Below are 21,856 nucleotides of genomic sequence, written 5' to 3' on the forward strand. Positions count from 1 at the left end.
GCGTGCGGGGCTGCCGTCTGTGGATTCTGGTCTTAGCCCAGCCGCACTCTCTGCCACCCTGCCTCTGCCCTCTTCCCCACACTGATGCTTTTCCTCTCTCTCTCTTGCTCCCCCTTTTTGCACCCTGGGGCTCCTGCCGGCCAAGGCGCCCTGGTAGGAGTTTCCCATTCATTCCTGCTTTCCTCACTTTGCTTCTGGCTGCGCAGAGAGAGAAGCCGTAAAAGAGTACTTTTGAGACCTGGCGGGGGGGGGGGGGTCCAGAACGGTTCCCCAAGCCAGAAGATCGCCCCCCCCCCACCCCGGCACTGGACTGTCCAGGACAGCAGCCGCCAGCCACACGTGTGATCGAGCATTTGACCCACGCATGGTGGGAACTGGGAGGTGCCCGCAGCCTAGAACACACACTGGACTTCAAGGGCTCAGTACAAGAGAGAAGATGAGGAACACCTCACTGATACTTTGTAGTACTGACCACACGTGGAAGTGACAACTACTTAGAGATCTCGGACGACATACAATTCATTCTACTGAGAAAGTGCAGCTGCTGGAAAATGTCCACGCGCACAGCTCACGTCACTTGGGCACGGCTTGGCCACCCTCCTCCGCTGCGGCTCTGCCGTGAGGGTCAAGGGCTAAGGGGTCCCTGTGATCCTCCGGGTCTGTGACCGTGAGTGTCTTCCACCCCCTCCAGTCCTTCCACCTCCCCAGCACCCCTGGTCTCATAGCATCCTCCCTGCACATCCTCCTTCCTCCTCCTGCCCCTCCTCCGTGGAGATGAAGGCCCTGTAGCCCCCCGAGTCTCCAGGCCCAGCAGCTATGGGTGGGCAGGGCACAGAGCAGGTGTTTGGTCAGGAGTGGGGGTGGGGCAACACTCCCTCCCCCAGGGGCTGACCCTGAGAAAAGACGACCTAACCAGAGCCAGACGTGGGGTCACTCGTGCTGTAGGCACCACTGCCTGTTCTCGGTCTGATCTGGGGGAGCGTTTCTCTTCCCCCCTTCCTGGTCCCAGCTCATCTCCAGGGGCAGCTCCCGGCCAGCACCACCCCGACTGCTCCCCTGGACTTATCTCCTCCGAGGAAGTCTTCCACGTTAATTCTAGAAGGGCTGACTTGTTTGTTGCTTTGCTCTGTCTAGACACTCTTTCATTGATTCACCCAACGAGCATTTACGGAGCGCCTACTGCACGGCAGGCACTGTTGCAGTGCTGGGGAGACAGCTGTGAACAGACACATCCCTGTCCTTACAGACTCAGAGCGCCAGCAACAGAGAAAACGCTAGGATAAAGGCTGTGAGGAGCAAGGAAGCAGGCTGGGGACAGCGGCAGGCAGGGTCCCTCTGGGAGGGTGCCTGGACAGGGGACATGTCCCAGAGGGAACAGCACAGGCAAGGACCCCGAGGCCTATTTTCCTGGGTCCCTGGACTTTTTTTCACGCTGAAAAAAAGGGACTCCTTTGTCTTCATTTTCCTGTGGCACTGCATCCATCGGCAGCTCCAGGGACAGTAGGAAGCCAACTTGTGAGCGACTAAATTCCATCCACTTGAACCTTAACCCGGCAAGGGACCAGAGGGCGCAGGGCGGGAAGGCTGCCTGGGGTTTGTTGGTCTCTGAAGTCCACTTACTTCCCCCAGCATCCCTCTCTTCCCGGCCACACGAAAGCACCGCTCCTGGAGGTTTCTGCGGTCACCTGTGACCGCTGACCAGGGCTGGTGGCCATCGATAAGGGCCTGGGTCCCCACTCGGGAGCGAGGCACACAGGAAGAGGAGGAGATGGCTCCTGCTGGGCGCCCTTTACCACGGAGGGCACGCGCAGCAGCAGGCGGAGAGCCGTGCCTGCTGAGTGCACACTGGGGGCCCCGAGCCGGAGCAGGGCGGGAGGAGGGAAGAGAGGCGTGGGTCCAGCACCATCAGCTCTTGGGTGGCAGTGGGAAGGGCACCACCTACTTTTCTGTCCCCTCCATGAGAGGCTCAGCTGTTGGAGGATTAGGGCCATGCTCATGACCCCTACCCTGTGCTGGGCACCCACATTGCTGGATGGAGGGAGAGAGCCAGAGCTGGAGCACGGGGGCTAGGCAGGGTGGGGAGCAGACCCAGGGCAGGGGCACAGGTGACAGGGGCTGGGGGGAGGAAGGGCCAGGAGTCAGGGGGCCACTTCTAGCCTCCATAGGTGGGAAATAGGCAAGCTTAAGTTTTTGACTTATGAGTTCTCTGAAGCTACCCATGGCCATTTTTTTAAACCCCCACAGCACCTGGTTTACTGTTCTGTAAACAGAGGTCACCCTTCCTCCCTCCCAGCCAGTCCTCCTCCCCAGAGCTGCTCCCAGAAAGTGCCCAGCCTGGCACCCCTGGGGTTCCCAAGCTGGCTAGGCCGTGTGGATTGGGAAATAACCACAGGGTAGGTAGGGGTGGGCAAGGAGACCATCGCAGCGTGTGTGTTGTAAACCCCAAACAATCTAAGCCCCTAGACAGACATGCACGCGTGTGTGCACATCCTGGACGCGACGCCAGCAAGATTCCACTCCAGTCCACTGGGCAGCGTTGCCCCCGGCCCTGCACCGCCCCTCCCCTAGGCCGCCGGGGAGCTCCTCCCTGTCGCGCCACTCTGTAGAAAGCAGAGGCCTCCTGAAGTTCAGACGTTAATTACCGAGTCAGAATACTTCTCAAAATTACAAGGCATGGCCCCAGGAGATAAGAGGAAGGAGGAGGAGGAGGCAGCGGAGGCGGGAGCACCATCCACCTGGGGCTGGGGAGAGAGCCCTCCCCGCCCCACCACCTCAGGGAGCCGCGGGACAGGGACACAAACAGCTCGTCCCTGGGCAGTGCAAGCCGTGGATGGACTGCAGGACTTTTTTGTTGGTCCTGGCCAGAAACATTTAGACAACCCCATCTCTCACCTGTGTCCCTACGGCCTTATGTCTTCCACGGGCCGAGGCAGGGCAGGGTTCACTGGGGCTGGGCAAGGCAATGCGCTTTCTAAAGAGTGGACGTTTCCTAAGAAAACCTCGTCTCGTCTGTAGACGCTGTGCAAGGCAAGGCGGCTGCTCCGTGGGCCGTGTGCTCTGAGCTCTCGTTCAGAGAAAGCACCCGGAAGCTCGCGCCCACAGCACCTGCCCCGTGCCCCGAGCCCCGTGCCCCGTGGGGACTGGCTTGGAAATGGTGGGTTTTCAGACTGTTTAAAAACGGTTCTGGCTTTGGAGACTGGTTTCTCTTTGGAAAGCAGTGTCTGGTGGGAGCCGGTATTTTTATAACTGCAGCTCTCTATCAGATCCTGGGTTTCCATGGTTGCCACGGGAAGGAACACTGGCCTCAGATTTCACATTTCAGTCTACAGAGTCTGGCTGAGGAAGCAGAACACTTAGAGGCTGGGGGCTGGGCAGAGGACCTGGGGTGGTGGTGGGCGGAGTAAGGACGTAAGGGGGCAAGTTTTGTCCTGGTCTGCGGGGGCCCGGCAGACCCAGCTGGAGCTGCCTCAGTGTGTTTGGGGTGCAGGAGCCAGAGCTGGTCAGCGTGGCCCCACTGAGGGACTTGGCTACCTGTGCGAGGTGCAAGAGGGGGCTGAAAGCTTGGGAGGGGACAGAGCTGTGGGGAGGTTACAGGGATGGCCGCTTAAGCTGGAATATTCTAGAAGTCGCTTCAGACCTGCACCTGCGGGACTCTAGCGCCGCCCGGGTCCTGCCCTGGGAAGGCCGTGTCCTCAGGGGACAGTGCGGGCCGGCTCTGCGCCCCAGGGCCCCCTGGCTTTCCCACTTCACTCCAGCCCTGCAGGCCCCACTGAGTCGTGTCTGGAAGAACAAGTAGAAAGGCGAGCAGGAGCCTGGAGGAGGCCTCCTGTCCCACCTGCCCTCGGGGCTCCCCATGCTGTCTTCCCACCCTCACTGCGCTGCCCTGAGTCACCTGGGGGGCCCTCGGCGGGCGGGGGGGTGGGGGCTACAGACTGAGTGGACTTCGCGTCAGCACATTCCTGGGAGGCTACGTGTCTGGGGGACTCTTCCGTCCAGCAAGGAAGCAGCATTTTTCTCAGGGCTTATGGAGCGAATGGTGTGCTTCTGGCTGGGAAACTCTGAGTTCTTGCTGTCATCCTAGGTCCGCCAGAGTCCGAGCCAGCCCGTCACTCATGCGTCAGGCGCTGGCTTTCCAGGTGGGCCGCCCACCCCCAGGCCTGGCTCCAGCTCTTCTTCCTGGAGGCCCCAACCCCAGTGCCTGTCCACAGAGGACCTTCTCCGAAGCTCCAGATCTCCCCTTTGACCCCGGCCCCACCTATGTCCGGCTCACAGCTCACTGACGTCTCCGTGGCTGCATATTTTCTGCAGATGTGGTTGCCAAGTGCCCTGCAAGCCTCTTGGGGGAGGATCACAACTTGCACTCCCTCCCAGCACTGCTGCAAACGTGCTGCAGTTCAGTAAGAAAGCGGCACCGTCTCACACCCAACTGCTGCTTCATGAATGAGCACAGAACTCAGCGAAATGCAGTCAGGGTCCCGTGACAGATGAGACCCGGGCTGCCGCCAGGTTCCAGTGAAAGCTTGAAATCACTCAAAGGCAACCGAGAAGGGCTCCCTTGGCGGAAGACATGTCCGGAGAACAGCAGGCCACAGTCCCACCAGGTCTGTGGGTGCCCAAGGGAAGGGGCTCAGGGCAGCGTGGGAGGAGTGGGGAGTTAGGGGGCCCCTGAAGGTGGGCTAGTCGGGCCGGAGGAGCAGGGAGACCGCTCCAGACAGGAGGAAACACAACTGTGGCAGCTCAGCTGGCGTGGCTAGAGGTCGTGTTTGATTGTGGGGGCCTTGGGTGCTCAGTTGGGAGCAAGGGGCTGCCTGGGACGACCCCATCCTTCTCCTGTGCCTGGGACACAGTTTGCATCCAAGAGCAAAACACGACGGGGCAGCTGGCTGTCCATCCAGCTGTCACAGGCCACTCGCTTTAGGTGAACATCTCACTCGCTCGAAGCCTTAAAACAAACTGGCGGTATATCTCCCCCCTACACACCCTGCGTATGCCCATGCTACAGATAAGAACACTGAGGCCCAGCAAGAGGAAACACGGTCAGCACCACTGGGCTGCACACCCGGGCCTCTGGCTCCAAGGCTGTGCGTCTGGCCTGTGCGTGGGGCAGCTCGCACTGCTGACCCCGGCTGCTTGTTGCAACCACCTGGACAGCTCACATCTGTCCCCCATCAAACTCCATGCCCAGGAAGTGCGGCTTCATTGATTGAAGGCAGTGTGTGTGTGTGTGTGTGTGTGTGTGTGTGTGTGAGACTGTGAAAGCTGCAGGGGCTCCGGGTGCAGGACTAGCGCCCATGGCAGCCTCTGCTCCATCAGAGTCCCTCCCTGCCCTGGCCCTGGCTGGGCAGCCGCGGGCTCCGCTCTGGGGGAGGGGCTGGTCCCCTTGGCGAGGCGCCCCTCAGGAATGTTCCGCCCGACTCTCCCAGCCCTGCGAGCCAGCAGAGGCTCCCCACCCACACCCGTTCGTCTCCTGGTGTTTCCCGAGGTCAGATCCCCGGCGCAGACACAATGCGAGCAGTTGAATGCACACTCTCGCACAGAGTTTTAAAAAAACGGCCCTCTCATTGTTGCACGGAGCAATTTCATTTCCTGAGGAGCCCGGCTCGCTGGCCTCAGGGCTCTCCTCCTTGGCTAGTGCTGCCCGCGGAGGCGGCGGCGGGGGCGCCTGCCGAGACGCCAGGGGGCTTCTGGGGCCTGGAGGGGAGGGAGCGGTTGTGGTGGGTGCAGAGGAATGAGGGACACACCCCTCCCCTTGCTCCCTCCGTCCACTCCCGACCTCCGGCCAAGGCTGCCGGACACAGGAGAGCAGGCGCTGGGAACGAGGGGAGAGGTGGCTGGCGGGACTGGACGGAGCGGGAAAGCGAATGTTTGCCGGGCGGGATGCAGGATGAGAGGAAGCGCGGGAGAACAGGCACACGGAACTTCGTTGAGAACTTTCCTGCCAGAGCAATTTTCCGCCAAGCCCCTCAAATAAGGGGGTGCAGAGAGGGGCCTCCACTGACAGCCCAGGGGGGCCTGGCAAAGCACCACGGGGCCACAGAGGTGACGGAGGGTGGGAGAGGCGGGCAGCGTGGTAGAGCCAGGACGTGAGGGTGCTGGGCAAGCCAGACCCACAGCCTGGCAGGTGGGCTCAGAGATGTCCGCCGAGACAGGGATGTGACAACAGCCTGAGCTTGGGCACCATGGGTAATTCCAGCCCTGGTGTGTGTGTGTATGTGTGTGTGTAGCAGGCATTCCAGCCCTGGGGTGTGTGTGTGTGTGTGTGTATGTGTGTGTGTAGCAGGCATTCCAGCCCTGGGGTGTGTGTGTGTGTGCTTGTGTGTGTGTGTGCTCGTGTGTGTGCTCGTGTGTGTGTGTGCTTGTGTGTGTGTGTGTGTGTGTGTGTAGCAGTCATTCCAGCCCTGGGGTGTGTGTGTGTGTGTGAGTGTGTAGCAGGCATTCCAGCCCTGGGGTGCGTGTGCATGTGCTTGTGTGTGTGTGTGTGTAGCAGTCATTCCAGCCCTGGGGTGTGTGTGTGTAGCAGTCATTCCAGCCCTGTGGGGTGTGTTTGCATGTGCATGTGCGTGTGCATGTGCGTGTGCAGCCCAGTCTGCTGGGACCTCGCAGGATGACAGGGCCCTTAGAAGGCTGCTTCTTCCACGTCTTTCTTCAGTGTTTCAGAGTTTTCAGCGTAGAAGTCTTTCCCTGCCTTGGTTAAATCTGTTCCTAAATGTGGAACCTATGGTAGGGACTGTTCTTTCTAATTTCCCTGACAGTCTGTTACCAGTGTAGAAACACAACTGGTTTTTGTATGTATGTTGATTTAGGTTCCTACAACTTTGCTGAAGTTGATTCCATTAGTTCTATCTTTTTTTTTTTTTTTTTTTTTTTGGTGGCGTCTTTTCGGTTTTTTGTATATAAGGTCATGTCATCTGCAAAGAGGGATAATATTACTTCTTTTTTGTTTTTAGATTTTATTTTATTTATTTGAGAGGTGGAGTTAGAGAGAGAGAGGGAGAGACAGAGAGAAAGGTCTTCGATCTGCTGGTTCACTCCCCAAATGGCCGCAATGGCCAGAGCTGCACCGATCTGAAGCCAGGAGCCAGGAGCCAGGAGCTTCTTCCGGGTCTCCCACGTGGGTGTAGGGGCCCAAGGACTTGGGCCACCTTCTACTGCTTTCCCAGGCCATAGCAGAGAGCTGGATAGAAAGAGGAGCAGCTGGGACTTGAACCAGGCCCATATAGGGTGCCGGCACTGCAAGTGGAACATTAACCTACTACACACAGTGCCGGTCCCAACAATATTACTTCTTACTTTCTGGTTTGCATCTCTTTGGTTTCTTTTCCTATCTAATTGCTCAGGCTAGAACTTAGTATTGTGTTGAATACAAGTGGCAAGAGAATAATCCTGGACTTGCGCCTCATCATGGATTGGGAGACTTTTAACTTTGTGAAGATGCTCACACTGCCCAGAGCAATCTACAGACTCAAAGTGGTTGCTATCAAAACCTCAATGGCAGGGCCGGCGCTGTGGCGTAGCAGGTAAAGCTGCTGCCTGCAGTGCCGGCATCCCATATGGGCGCCGGTTCCAGTCCTGGCTGCTCCTCTTCCCATCCAGCTCTCTGCTATGGCCTGGGAAAGCAGTGGAAGATGAACCAAGTCCTTGGGCCCCTGCACCATGTGGGAGACCTGGAAGAAACTCCTGGCGCCTAGCTTTGCATTGGTGCAGCTCTGGCTGTTGCAGCCAATTGGGGAGTGAAACAGCGGGTGGAAGACCTCTCTCTATCTCTCTGCCTCTCCTTCTCTCTCTGTGTAACTCTGACTTTCAAATAAATATGTTTTTTAAAAGAAAACCTAAATGGCATTTTTTAAACAGAAACATCAAAAACAATTCTAAAATTCATATCAAACCACAAAGGCATCCAAATAGCCTAAGCAGTCTTGAATAAAGAAGTACAAAGTTGGAGGCATCATACTTCCTGATTTGAAAATATATTACAAAGCTACAAAAATCAAAACAGCATGGTACAAAACAGGCATAAAGACAAAAGGAACAGAACAGAACCTCAGAAATAAATCTGCACATTTATGGCTAAGTGATCTTCAACAAGGATGTTAAGAACACACATGAGGCAAAAGACAATCTCTTCAAGGATCAGCGTTAGGAAGACTGGATATCCTCATGAAAAAGCATGACACTGGATCCTTACCTCACACCATATGCAAAAATCGCCTCAAAATGGATCGACTTAACTGTAAGACTTGAACCAAAACTACCAGAAGAAAACAAAGAGCAACGGGACCTGACACTGGCCTGGGCAATGAATTTTTAGATCAGACCCCAAAAGCACAGACAACAAAAGTGAAAACAGACAAGTTCCCAAGATGGCATCAGACCAAAAAACTTTTTGCACAGCCAAGGAGACAATCAACAGACCGAGACAACCTGCAGAACGGGAGGGAATGTCCCCAAGCCATGCGTCTGATAGCAGATGAATATCCAAGATACGTAAGAGACTCCTATAACTAAATAGCAAAAAAATTAACAACCCCATGAAAAATCGGCTAAGGATCTGAATAGACCTACGAGTGTAACAGACGACATATGAATATAAACGGCCGCAGATTTACCAAGAGATGCTCCATGTCATCACCGTCCGGGAAAGCACCACAGCGAGGGGCAGGATGCTGACTGCCAAAGCTGGCGAGGATGAGGAGAGACTGCAACACTGGGATACCACTGCTGGGAGTGCAAACTGCTACAGCCATTGTGAAGAGCACAGAGATTCCTCAAAAACTTAAAAATAGGACTGCCATGTGACCCAGCGATTTCGCTTCTGGGTATTTATCCAGAAAAATTGAAAATGTAATCTCAAAGTGATATTAACATTCCCAGGTCCACGCAGCCCTATTAGCAGTAGCCGGGATGCGGAGGGAAACAACCTAACACACAGATGAGTGTAGTCAAAATATATGCATACAATGGAATACTGATTTTTCCTATTTTATTTGAAAGGCAGCAAGACAAAGAGAGAGAGAGAGGTTTTCTGGTTTGCCCCCTAAATGCCCACAGCAGCCAGGGCTGGGTCGGGCTGATGTCCAGAGCTAAGAACTCCATCCAGGTCTCTCATGTGGGTGGCCGGGATCTAAGTACTTGAGCCACAGCTGCTGCCACCCGCCCCCCACCCTGCCCCCGGTCCGGGAAGCGCATTCGCAGGAAGCTGGATTGGAAGCAGAGCAGCTGGGACTCACACCAGGCTCTCGGAAATGGGAGGCGGGTGTCCTGAGCGTCAGACGCCCGCCCAGGGAATACCATTCAGCTTTTAGAAAGAAAGACACCCTGCCATGTGCAATGGCATGGACGACTCTGAGGGCGTCGTGCTAATGCTGCGAGGTCCAGTGCTGCGTGGTTCTGCTTACGTGGGGGGATTCTGGGGGCAGACGGCAGAATGGCGGTCGCCAGTGGCTGAGGGAGGGGTGCAGGGAGAGGCCCCTCAGTCATGCCAGGTGGGCGCGTGCTGAGCACCACACGCCTACAGGTAACAGGACTTAAAGACCCGCCAGGAGGGAGCTCTCACGTTTAGTGTTCTTAGCACAAGGAAGTCCTAAAATACAACAACAAAAACTAAAAACGAATTTGCCAAGCAGATACGAGCTGTGGACAGGGGGCAGAGGGCCTTGGGCAGTGTGCACAACCCAGAGTTGGCTTCTGCTACTCCGGGAACCTCCTCGTCTGAGGCACACTCGCTCCGGGACAGTGTGCCGGCTCCGTGGCCACCACCTTTCTCCATCCTCAGAGGAGGATGTCTGACCTGCGCGCGGTATCGGTGGCCAGCGCAGCTTCCGCGCCACAGGGTTCCCGCCACGTAGCTGGAGCTGGGTGACGGACTGAGAACACCACAAGCGGGCCAGGGAGGGGCGCCACTTGCGAGACCTGGATTCCAGGGCTGACTCTGCCACGGGAGGCTGGGGGCCCTGAGCATCCGTTCCCCCCTGGAAACCTGGTGCTGCGCGAGTCTACAGAGAAAGGAGGCCCGATGCACGTGCTGCTGCCTCCCTGAATGCTACCCTCAGGCCACAGTGGGACGATGGAGTTGAGGACGCAGCAGCACGGATGGGGGCGCCGCCTGGGCCCGCAGGAGGGAGCCTCTGGGTGCTGGGCTGGGGGCCCGGGCTCAGGGGAGCGTCACAGAAGTGGCTTTGAGCGGGGCCTGGGAGGAAGTGCCAGGGCCAGGAGGACAGAGAGCCTGGGAGTGGGTAACTGAGGGGAGGGCTCAGGGTGGCAGGGGATCCGCAGGGGCCTCCTTCTGTGCAGGGAGCTGGTGCCCTCCAGGCTGGTGGGCCCAGGGACCGAGCGCACACCCAGTCTTCAAGGGCCTGGGGCCCGGCTCTGAGCACTCTGTCCCCTCCCGTGAGGTCTGTTCTAAATGAGATCCTGACACCGAGATGGCAGTGGGTTTGGGTTCGACTCAGGGGCACAAAGAAGGAGAAGCAGGGGAGCCCCAGTGGGGTACACAGCAGAGGATGGAGAGGGTGGCCATGACCATGAGAAAAGGCAACTCTGGCTCTGGCTGGCCACAGGGAGGCAGGCAGGGTGAGCCCGGGCCCACAGCGGGGACTGATGGTGCTGGGGGCTCTGGGCGCCACCCAGACACATCCTGTTGCAGAGGCCTAGGGGGCGTGACCTGCGTCATCTAGTGGGGGGCTGCACCTGGGGGTCTGGGGGGAGTTCTGGGGGCAACAGGGTCCCAGGGAGGGGCGGGGGCCAGCCTGAGCTTTTCCAGCATGGAGGGAGGTAGCAACAGTGCCTTGGGCTCCGGAAACTTCCAGGAGCTCCCTCCGCCTGCTCTGGGGCCTTGGTCAGTCCTGATAGGGGTGTGTACGATAAAGCAGGGAGGCAACAACTGGCTCTGGGAATTCAGGGGCCTCCAGGGAGCCGGGAAAGGCACCAGGTTCCCCAGGAGATAAGTGAGACCCCCTGGGCACCGCTCTTTGGCCCTAGCTTTCCTTAAGGCCCTGTTTTGGGAAAGCCAGGCTGTCTGCCGGAGAGAATCCTGGGTCAGGAGATGAGGCGCTCCAGGCCAGCCTGGCAGGGGGTGGGTCGTGCATCCTGGGGCAGGCACTCAGTCCTGTGCCCCATGCAGGTCAACATGTGCCCAGTCCCTGAGAGTCCTGTCTGCCTGGAGGCACGCAGCTCTCTGAGGGCCACAGGGCCCTACTGTGAGTGCCCTGGTACACCTAGTTCCCGCTCCACCCCATGCCGTCCTCTGCATGCCCTTACAGAGAACACAGTACAGCAGGAGTCTGCGTCACAGGTGGACAAACCAAAGCTCAGAGCAGGTGATCCCTCACCCGAGGCAGGACCGCTGTAACAGCAGAGCCAGGATTTGAACCCTGGCCCCAGGGATGACACGCTAGCTTGGTACCCAGGGCTCTGGTTGCTTGCTTTACAGAATGGTGGAAGCCATAGATGATTTTTTTTTTTTTTTTTTTTTACTCTTTGAATTCTCTAGAAGCAGGGGTTGGGTCTGTGTATCTCACACAAGTGTGCAATCAGAGGGGCCGGGCTGACCTGATGCTGTCCGGATCTCACACCAGGTCTGCACTGCCTCAGGCAGTGTGAAAAGTGTCCCAGAAGCCAGGCCAGCGCTCGGCAACAGCCCTGCTTCCTGCTCGGGGAGCAGGTGACAGCCACACCAGGAGGTGTCCTGATACTGCAGGGCAATGTGCTGGGTAATTCAGGTCACTGCCCTAGAACAGTGCTTATCATGAGGTGAGTTGTCAGGGGCGCAGGGTGATGCAGCTCCCTGCCACCCATCCCAAAGGGATGCCAAAGCATGAGCCGCTGGTCCTCCCGGGGCTGCATCCTGAGCCAAGACCCTGTGAGTGCACAGCCAAGTCCAGAGCGGCCGGCTTGTCTGAGTCTGAAACAAGTGTGTGCGTGAGCTGACCTGGTCTATCACCCAGTGTGTGCGTGAGCTGACCTGGTCTACCGCCCAGTGTGTGCGTGAGCTGACCTGGTCTACCACCCAGTGTGCGCGTGAGCCGACCTGGTCTACCGCCCAGTGTGCGTGTGAGCCGACCTGGTCTACCGTCCAGTGTGCGTGTGAGCCGACCTGGTCTACCGCCCAGTGTGTGCGTGAGCCGACCTGGTCTACCGCCCAGTGTGTTTGTGAACTGACCTGGTCTACCTCCCAGTGTGTGCGTGAGCCGACCTGGTCTACCGCCCAGTGTGTGCGTGAGCTGACCTGGTCTGAATCCCAGTGTGTGCGTGAGCTGACCTGGTCTACCTCCCAGTGTGTGCGTGAGCTGACCTGGTCTACCTCCCAGTGTGTGCGTGAGCCAACCTGGTCTACCTCCCAGTGTGTGCGTGAGCTGACTGCACAGTTGCAAGACATGCAGGTTTACAGTCACCAGGAGGGACCCGGTTGGCCAACGGACGCTTCCAGAACCTCGCCAGTGCCCCTGCCTTCCCTTACTGCTCTGCTACCTTGTTTCTTTCAGACCCGCAAACACATCCCTTGGTTCCCCAACCTCCTTTTTCTGCCTCTTTCTGCTGCCTTTGGTTAAAAGAATTTCTCTGGAGACCTGGCCACTCTGCCCGCCCACCTCCACTGCCCCTGCCCCAGGACCTCCTCGTCTGCCCGGATCCCTTGGTCTGCAGAGGCTGTCCCTCCCTGTGGCGGTGCCATCGCAGGGGGCTGCGGGGTGGGAGGGGCTGGCTCAGGCTGTGCCGGCCTGCACGTGCTCTTCTGGAGCCTTCTCCGGCACCTCACCCTCCTGCCCCTCCTCCCCGCTCTTGCTGGGTGAGTCCCTCGGGCCCCAGGCTCGAGCGCTAGGCACACAGACATTCACTCCTAGTCCCCTCTCTGCCGCGACCCCTTCTGGCTCTGCAGAGCCTTCTGCCCAAACGGCCTCAGGACGCCGGCTGGGGACCGGGGAAGACGACTCCTGCTTTTCACTCTGATCCTGTTTCTCTTCCCGTGCTAGAGAACCCAGAAAATGGTGCCACAGGCTGGCCCGGGGCCGAGGGGAGCTCCCGCCACTGCTGCCTTCCCTACATCTCCCATCGGCAAGTGCTTTGTTCTGACTGAAATCACCACTGGACCCCATACTCCCTCCCTCCCCTGCACGGCAATGTTCCCAGCCGCCGGCCTCGCCCTGGACAGCAGCAACAGCCCCCGACCAGCCTCCCTCCAATTCTCATTTATTTTCATCTTAGAGGCAGAGTGGCAGACAGACAGAGCTTCCATCTGCTGATTTACTCTCCAAAGGCCCCCAACAGCAGAGCTGGGCCACGCTGAGGCCAGGAGCCCGGAACTCAATCTGGGTCTCCCACGTGGGTGGCAGGGACCCAAGTCCCAGAGCCATCACCGCTGCCTCCCAGGGTGGGCATTAGCGGGGCCAGAATCAGAAGAGGGAAGAGCCAGAACTTGAACCAGGTGTTCTAACGGAGGATGTGGGCATCCCTTGTGGCTTCTTAATCACTGTGCCACGCTCCCGCGCCCGAGAGCGACCAGGGTGACCTTACAGAGAGTGATTTAACATCCGGTAGCACAAGTGCCCCACTGAGTTCTTGCTTCCCCCAAAGCTTCCCGGTTATTCTTTTCTTCAACAACATTTGGAAGCAAACGGGTTCTTTCGAAAAGCAGTAATCGGATGGTAGACGGGTCCGTGGCGGAGACCCGTGCACACAGCTGCTTTCCCGACATGCTCGCCGGTGCAGCAGGTGCCGCGGGCGTCTCTTACCTCCCTGAGGCAGGTGTAGATGGGGCACACGAGCACGCGGAAGGGCTCGCCCGTGCTGCTGCGCATGGTGCCGAACACCTCGCACAGGAAGGTGATGAAGCCCAGCCAGCGCTCCACGTCCTGCTGCTGCAGCTCCTCGCGCACCGTGAAGTCCTTCTGTGGAGGCACAAGACACCCCGTCAACCTCGCCCCGTGCGAGCAAGCAGGGCCATCCCGACCTCCCGCGCAGGACCTCCTCCTCAGGCGTCCCCAGCTTGGTGCCGCGACCACACCTCTCTCTGCATTGCCATTCCTTTGCCAGGATGCCCCTGCCTGGCCCCAACACTGCGCTGGGGACACAGGGACAGGATGGAGAGGGAGAGGACCCCTCCCCTGTGGCCATTCAACTCCTTGTGGCGAATCCATGCACCTTTGTGACCCCGTCACAGCTCTGCATCAGCAACGGGACCAGAACACTGTCCGCTTGCATGGGGTCAGCCATGGCCCATCTTAGCCTCGGCACTGGGCTAGAGGCATAAGCTCCGGCCCCTGCCGCGGGGGTCCTCAAGGATAGTGGGAAAATTAGAGGCATTCGTGCACGCGTTTATCCATTCCTCCTCCTCACACGTGTCATCCCCCTGCTCCCGGCACCAGGCACTACACTAGGGGCTGGGACAAGCATGTTAGTTCCCGTCCGTGCACAAGATGGAAGGTATTCAAAGCCTTCACAGGGGTTCAGTAAAGGGACTCTGGGAGCACAGAGATGGGAGCTGTTACTTTCTTTTAAAAAAGACTATCTAATTTATTTATTTGAAAGGCAGAATGATAAGGAGAGACAAAGAAAGAAATAAATCTTTCATTTACTAGTTTGCTCCCCAAAGGGCCACAGCAGCCAGGGCTGGGCCAGGCTGAAGCCAGCAGCCGTGAGCCAGTAGCTCCATTCAGGTGTCCCACGTGGGTGGCAGGGGCCCAAGGACTTGGGGCTCCCTTACTGCCTTCCCAGGAGCACCGGGAGAGACCTGGGTGAGACCCAGTGCTCTGACCCAGGATGCTGGCATCGCGAGTGGAGGCCCAACCCAACGTGCCACAGTGCCGGCCCCAGAGTTACTACCTGGAGGTCAGGGCCCCGCAAGAGGCCAGGATGCTGACATGGGAGCATGGCGGCCTTTGGGGTGGGGAGAATGGCAAGAGAGGCAGGCGCAAGGGGATAACACAGGTATGTGGGAAACAGGGAGGTGTAACCAGCGGGGCTGCAGCAGCGGAGCCGGGAAGGGGGAGCGGCAGGGGGACAGAGGCAATAAGAGCTGGTCCCCTGGGATGTTCAGAGGGAAGTCTCTGGGCTGGGGGTCTGGGTCTGGAATGCCCCTAGGCAACTGCGGCAGGGGCGTGCAGAGCAGGCAGGGACTACTGCAGACGTCCAGGCAGGACGAGAGCAAACACGGAGCTCCTGCGCAGTGGATATGGAGGCTTCAGTCACGTTCAGAAACACGTTGTCCTGCCTGTGTCGTTGGTTCTGGCCATGTAACCCCCTTTGGCCACCAGAATGAGGCAGAAGTGACAGGTGTCAGCTCTGACCTAAAGCCCCAGGAGGTTATGTCTCCTGTCAGGCTTCTTCTAACGTCACGAATAGACCATCCTTGGGGCCATCAGGCCAGGCTAGAGGTGGGAGGCCCTCAGTCGATGTCTCTCCTACGTGCAATGACCATGCCATTCACAAGGACCCGCCCCGGCTCCTCAGCCGGCCAGTCAGCGGCAGGTGAGCAGATCGCCAAGAGGAGCCCCACCAGTCCCAGCTCTCGATGAGCCAAGGGCACAGTGTGTAACCGTCAGAGTCGCATCAATCACCAGCGTGTGTTGTAAGTGGTGACTCTACCTCTACCCCTGTGTGAAACAGCAGCAGCAGCTGTCTATGAGGCAGCGACCTTCCTCGTCATTCACGCATCGCAACGACCCTACATAGCCCCGTCGCATAGATGGTGATTCTGAGCTTCCGGAAGGCACACGGCGGAGCTGGGCCTTAAACCCAGGTCTCCTTGCTCTGGAGAGCATACTTGATCATGTGCTCCCCGGCTCTCCTGTGCTGTGCACAGCCTCATGCTGGGAGCAAACTCAGAGAATAACAGGGACTGCGGGGAAGCAAGCAGACACGTGCACTGTCTCGCGGTCGCACGAGTGTTTCTAAGTTGGAAAAGTTGCAATCAGAATCCAAGCTCTCAGCCATGCTCCAAGTCTTCACTCTCCTCCAGGCCTTTGTCCACGCCATGCCTGGAAGTCCACCTGTGGACCTCGCTCCCCAGGGCAGTGTCTACCTGCTGACAGCTGCCGTGTGCAGGACCCGGAGTCGTTATGTTTGACTCCCACCCTAGGGGCTGAGCCAGGGCAGGCTCCCTTAAAGAGACCCCTGGGCTTTGGGAGTGGCCAGTCCCTTTGCTGGCTGTGTGTCCCCTCGCTAGTAGCGAGACTGGAGAGGGATCACCCTAGGGGTCAGGGGAGCTGCGAGTGCATGGGTTTTACAGCACACGGTGTCCACTGTAAAGCTGGGAAAGCGCCCTGGCCTGTTGGCCTTAAAGTCACCAGTCTTTTTGCTGCTTCCCTTCATTAACCTGTGTTTATCCCATACTATTCCTGTGTGATCAGAGCAGGGGCAGGCAACATTTTTCATTGTAAAGTGTGGGGGGAGGGGAGAACTGAGGCCCAAAGAGATCAGAACACTGGAGGAGGGGAACGCACAGTTGTAGATCCTGAGTGAGAACGAAGCCCGTTCCCTGCTCTGGATGAAGCATCTCAGCCCCGGGGCACACAGGAGTCATCTGGAGGGGACTGGAAGGTACTGAGGCCCTGCTCCACCCCCAGAGACTCATGGAACTGGCCAGAATCACACGGGACACTGGCCACTGCTCATAGCTCCCACTGTTCACAGCGCCCAGTGTGCAACCAGGGCTGAGAACTGCAACTCTAGGCCTTTCTAAAGTGCCAACTTGGGTGTTAACATGGTGCACTTCCATCAGTGCCCAACTTGCCCTTCTACCATTGCCCATAAAAATTCCTACGAAGGCACACACAGGAGACGCAAGAACGCCGAGGAGAGGGAGAGAGCTGTGAGCCAGGGGACTCCTACCAGACTCGGAGCCAACACCATGGACTAAAGGGCCCTCACCAGGAAACGGTGCGGCCCCTGACCCAGAAGACTGGAGCTTCGACCCCTCCCTCTGCTTGGCCCTGCGTGGTCGACAGGAAGTGGTTACAAGCCAAGCCCTGGGCCTGTGCATTAAAGCAATTCCCTTCCACGCTGCCCTGCTGCGAGCCTTGGAGACCCAGGGCTGTGCCAGGGGCAGAGGAGATGGGGAGGGACAGTGCTTCCGGGCAGACGCCAGCAGGGCAGTGTGTGCTAGGGACTAGAGTTTTAAAGAAGCCTACATTTGATCAAAGGCCCATGGCTGGACTTGCTTTCCTCCTGATACTCCATGGCGAAGAGAGGACTGTGTTTTGGCTAAAGACGCTGGCCAGGAGACTGCGTGCCTGGCAGTTACTGGAAGCTGGACTTGGGAGGGGCACGGGGAGACACCACCGACTCCAGGTCTGAAAGGCAGCCTCTGTGATGACCTCCGCCGACGCTGAGTGACGCCGAGGATGATCCCCAGGCGAACACGAAGACCAGACGGAGCCTTCCTCGTTCAAGGGTAAAGAAGGAGAAAAGCAATATGGTGGCCGGGGGAAGACCCTGCTCTGCAGGGCAGGGGCGTACTTTGGAGAATTCTGGAAACGCACACTGAAAAGGTTAACAACAGCCTACAAATACATAAAATAATCCCAGCACAAAACGAGTGGGCTCGCATGTGTTAAGAAGGATGACGGTGTGGATCCTGCAATGGTGCTGAGACGGGGTCAGGATGAGCCACAGGCCTCGGGCAGACATGAAGTGTGAGACGGGAACAGGGGACAGGAAGGAACCAACGGTCAGGACTCCGGCAGCAAAGGGACACACATCAGAGGCAGCAGAGGGGAGGGTAGAGGCTGCAGAAAGAGTGACGCGGACAACACCTACACAGCCCAGTGCAAGGACAAAGCCCCCAAATAAAAGCAAAGTATTTGAGGTGCTGTATCAATAAGAGGCATAAAAATGACAATAAAGCACTTTGTTTTAAAAAGTGAACTCTTCAGGTAAAAGGGCCCCACAGCCTTGCTGAGCCTATTTAAACTTAGCAGGAGAATTTTCTTTTTTTTTTTAATTTTAAGGAAAAGGAGAAATTCTAAAAGTAGTTATAGAGGGGAATAATAAACTCAGGTTGCTTACAAAGGAACGGAAGTCCGGCCTTATCCTTTCATATTTGAAGTTAAAATCCAGAGACACAGAGGCAGCAAGGGACAGCTCTTACCCACGCCAGGGTTTAAGACAAGTCTCCCCTACAGGCTTATTATTATTATTATTATTTTTTTGACAGGCAGAGTGGACAGTGAGTGAGAGAGACAGAGAGAAAGGTCTTCCTTTGCCGTTGGTTCACCCTCCAATGGCCGCCGCGGCCGGTGCGCTGCGGCCGGCGCACCGCACTGATCCGATGGCAGGAGCCAGGTACTTCTCCTGGTCTCCCGTGGGGTGCAGGGCCCAAGGACTTGGGCCATCCTCCACTGCACTCCCGGGCCACAGCAGAGAGCTGGCCTGGAAGAGGAGCAACCGGGACAGAATCCAGCGCTCCAACCGGGACTAGAACCCGGTGTGCCGGCGCCGCAAGGTGGAGGATTAGAGGCTTATCTTTAAAAAGTTAAATGGCAAGGCCACTATGGAAAATAGTATGGAAATTCTTCAAAGACTGAAAAGTAGAATTAGCATATGAGTCAGCAATTCCACTGCTGGGTACATACCCAGAAGAACTGAAAGCAAGACCTGCACATCCAACTCACACAACATTAATGGCCAGAGCAACCCCAGTGCCCCTCCCCAGACGACTGGGTCAAAAACACGGCGTATGCACACAGGGAGTGCTACTCAGCCTTCCCGAAGGAAGGACACGCTGACGGGTGAAGCGTGAGCACGCTACGTCAACAAAGCAGTCACAAACCGGGCCAATACTGTTTGATTCCCTCTACAGTCAGCCAGAGCAGTCAAATTCACAGTAGCATGGGGGAGGGGTTCGGAGGGGCTGGGGAGGGGGACATGGGGAGTTGTCCTATGGCTGCAGAGTTTCAGTTTTGCAAGATGAAAAAGTAGAGAGTGCACAAGGAGGCCCACGCGGTTAATACCACTGACTTGTACACTCAGTAATGGGAGAAATGGGGACATTTCTGTGCTTTTTTTCCCCTTACTACAATTAAAAATAATTAAAAAAATTAAAACTTTCTTGAAATCATGTTCCAGCCAGCAAACCTTACGAGTCAACTTTGAGGCAATCATGGTCTAGAAGAACCGGAAGGGAGATGAAACTGAAATCAGGCAAACTTATGAAGTGAAGTCAAAAATAGATAACAGGGGACAGTGCTGTGGTGTAGCGGGAAAAGCCACTGCCTGCAGTGCTGGCATCCCATATGGGTGCCGGTTCGAGACCTGGCTGCTCCACTTCCGATCCAGCTCTCTGCTATGGCCTGGAGAAAGCAGTAAAAGATGACCCATGTCCTTTGGGCCCCTGCACCTACGTGGGAGACCTGGAACAAGCTCCTGGTTCCTGGCTTCAGATTGGTGCAGCTCTGGCCACTAGGGAGTGAATCAGTGGATGGAAGACCTCCCTCTCTCTCCCTCTCTCTCCCTCTCTCTCTCTCTTTCTGCCTTTCTGTAACTCTGCCTTCAAATAAAGAAATCTTTAAAAAATATTTAACAAAACCAAAATAGATAACTATGGTGATAAGATCAAATCAAAAGTGAGACATAATCCTCGACAGAGAAGATACTTCATTTTAACATGCAATTTAAATGATAATTTCATAGTAATAATGAGGTAACCATCCCAGATGAAATTTCTAGAGACTGGTAAAGACTGGCAGGCAGGGGATGGAAGGTGGTAAAGCACGCAACTTTTCCTAATGTAGGACATAAAAATTCACAGGTTATTGCTTCTTTCTTGGGTGGTAATCAGGGAAATGTAAGTTACAGGACTGCCTTTCAAAATGCTAAAAGTAAATACTAGTGACCACCAGCAGAACTGAAGGCATGGGTAAAACCAACTGTGGACAAGTGAAGGCACAATTAAAGCAATGGTATAAACAAAGCATTTTTTAAAGATAATCATTAAATAAGATTAATTATATAGATAAAAATAGCATAGACTCAGGATACATCAAAAACTATTGAATAATAATAATAATAATAATGAAGGACCAGAGAAAGGAGTTGGTGTTGTGGTGTAGCAGGTTAAGCTGCGCCTGTGATCCTGTTTGTGTGCTTGTTCAAGTCCCGGCTTCTCCACTTCCCATCTGGCTTCCTGCTAATGTGCCTGGGAAAGCAGTGGGGAGATGGCCCAAGTCCTTGGGGCCCTGCGCCCATGTGAGAGACCTGGAGGAAATTCCTGGCTTCAGCGGGCCCAGCCCCAGTGGTTGCGGCCATCTGGGGAGTGAACCAGCAGACGGGAGAGCAATCTCTCTCTCTCTCCCCTCTCTCTTTTCTCTCCTTGCCTCCCTCTCCCTCCCCCCCCCCCCATTTCAAATACATTTAAAAAGAAAACCAGAAAGAATTGTACAGGAAAACATAACTTTCCGTGGCTTACTAAATAGACAAAAAATGAATTATTTAGATGACTTAAATACTATATTAATAAGGCTAAATTTTAAAAGGTCTCATACTAAGCTGTGACTCCAGTATACTTTTCAAAACATAGAAATCACGTAGGTTACATGCTGAAACCAAGACTTGACAATAATTTTAAAAACTGCCAATTGCTTAGAACTATTAAAGGTGTTCTCTTGAAAGATGGGATAGAGATGAATCAAATATACAGATGATTTAGGAAATAAAGAGCTATAAAAACTTGCAGGATGTGGCTAAGGCTACAAACAAGAGGTTGATTTATAGTCTTAACTATTTTGGCTATTAAATAAAGGAAGAAAATATAGCATGTCAATCTAGGTCACTCACCGCGAGAGCTGCTGTACACAAAGCAGCTCGTGCCCACCGCGTGCTTGAAATGTGGCTATCTAAAATGACACATCGTAAGTGTGAAATCAACACTCATTTTCAGGGCCAGCACTGTGGCTTACTTGGCTAATCCTCTGCCTTCGGCGCTGGAATCCCATATGGGTGCTGGGTTCTAGTCCTGGTTGCTCCTCTTCCAGTCCAGCTCTCTGCTGTGGCCAGGGAGTGCAGTGGAGGATGGCCCAGGTCCTTGGGCCCCTGCACCCACATGGGAGACCAGGAGGAGGCGCCTGGCTCCTGCCTTCGGATTGGCATAGCTACGGCCGTAGCAGCCATTTGGGGGATGAACCAAACAGAAGGAAGACCTTTCTCTCTGTCTCTCCCTCTCACTGTCTGTAACTCTACCTGTCAAATAAATAAATAAACAAATCTTTAAAAAAAAAAACACTCATTTTCAAAGGCTTAGTATGGGGGCCGGTGCCATGGCACAGTATGTTAATCCTCTGCCTGCAGCGCTGGCATCCCATATGGGCTCCGGTTCTAGTCCCGGCTGCTCCTCTTCCCATCCAGCTCTTTGCTAAGGTCTGGGAAAGCAGTGGAAGATGGCCCAAATCCTTGGGCCCCTGCACCTGCATGGGAGACCCGGAAGAAGGTCCTGGCTGCTGGCTTTGGATCAGTACAGCTCCGGCCGTTGCAGCCATCTGGGGAGTGAACCAACGGAAGGAAGACCTTTCTCTCTGTCTCTCCCTCTCACTGTCTGTAACTCTACCTCTCAAATAAATAAAAACAAATAAAATCTTTAAAAAAAGCTTAGTATGGAAACAAGAATATAAAATGTCTTCTATTTTAAAAATATTGACTACATGGTGAAATTTGGAGGTACTAGGTGAAGTATAAAATATATTACTAAATTTAAAATTATGTATGTATTCCTACTAGATTCTACTAGGCAGTGTTACTCTAAATATTCAAGTCAAGCCATCAGAAAACTCGCAGCAAGTAAGGAAATGAGGAAAGGATGCTATAGAGACAAGATAGAAATTAGCTAATTAGAAAGCAGAAAAAGTAAGTTTATATATAGAATTGAGAAAGAAGA

The 21,856-nt window shown here is 55.6% G+C and overlaps 1 protein-coding gene across 9 annotated transcripts in view; it reads right to left on the minus strand.

Annotated features, from left to right (window-relative positions):
- The window catches only part of CTIF (cap binding complex dependent translation initiation factor), a 301,086-nt gene that overhangs the window by 26,672 nt on the left and 252,558 nt on the right, over nt 1-21,856 (minus strand). For all 9 annotated transcript variants that reach the window (XM_017344168.3, XM_017344167.3, XM_051851238.2 and 6 more), the window contains one exon: nt 13,725-13,880. In XM_017344168.3, the coding sequence (XP_017199657.2) occupies nt 13,725-13,880 (156 nt within the window). The remainder of the gene's footprint in view (nt 1-13,724; nt 13,881-21,856) is intronic.

This window comes from Oryctolagus cuniculus, chromosome 10 (genome assembly GCF_964237555.1).
Source record: "Oryctolagus cuniculus chromosome 10, mOryCun1.1, whole genome shotgun sequence".
NCBI lineage: Eukaryota > Metazoa > Chordata > Mammalia > Lagomorpha > Leporidae > Oryctolagus > Oryctolagus cuniculus.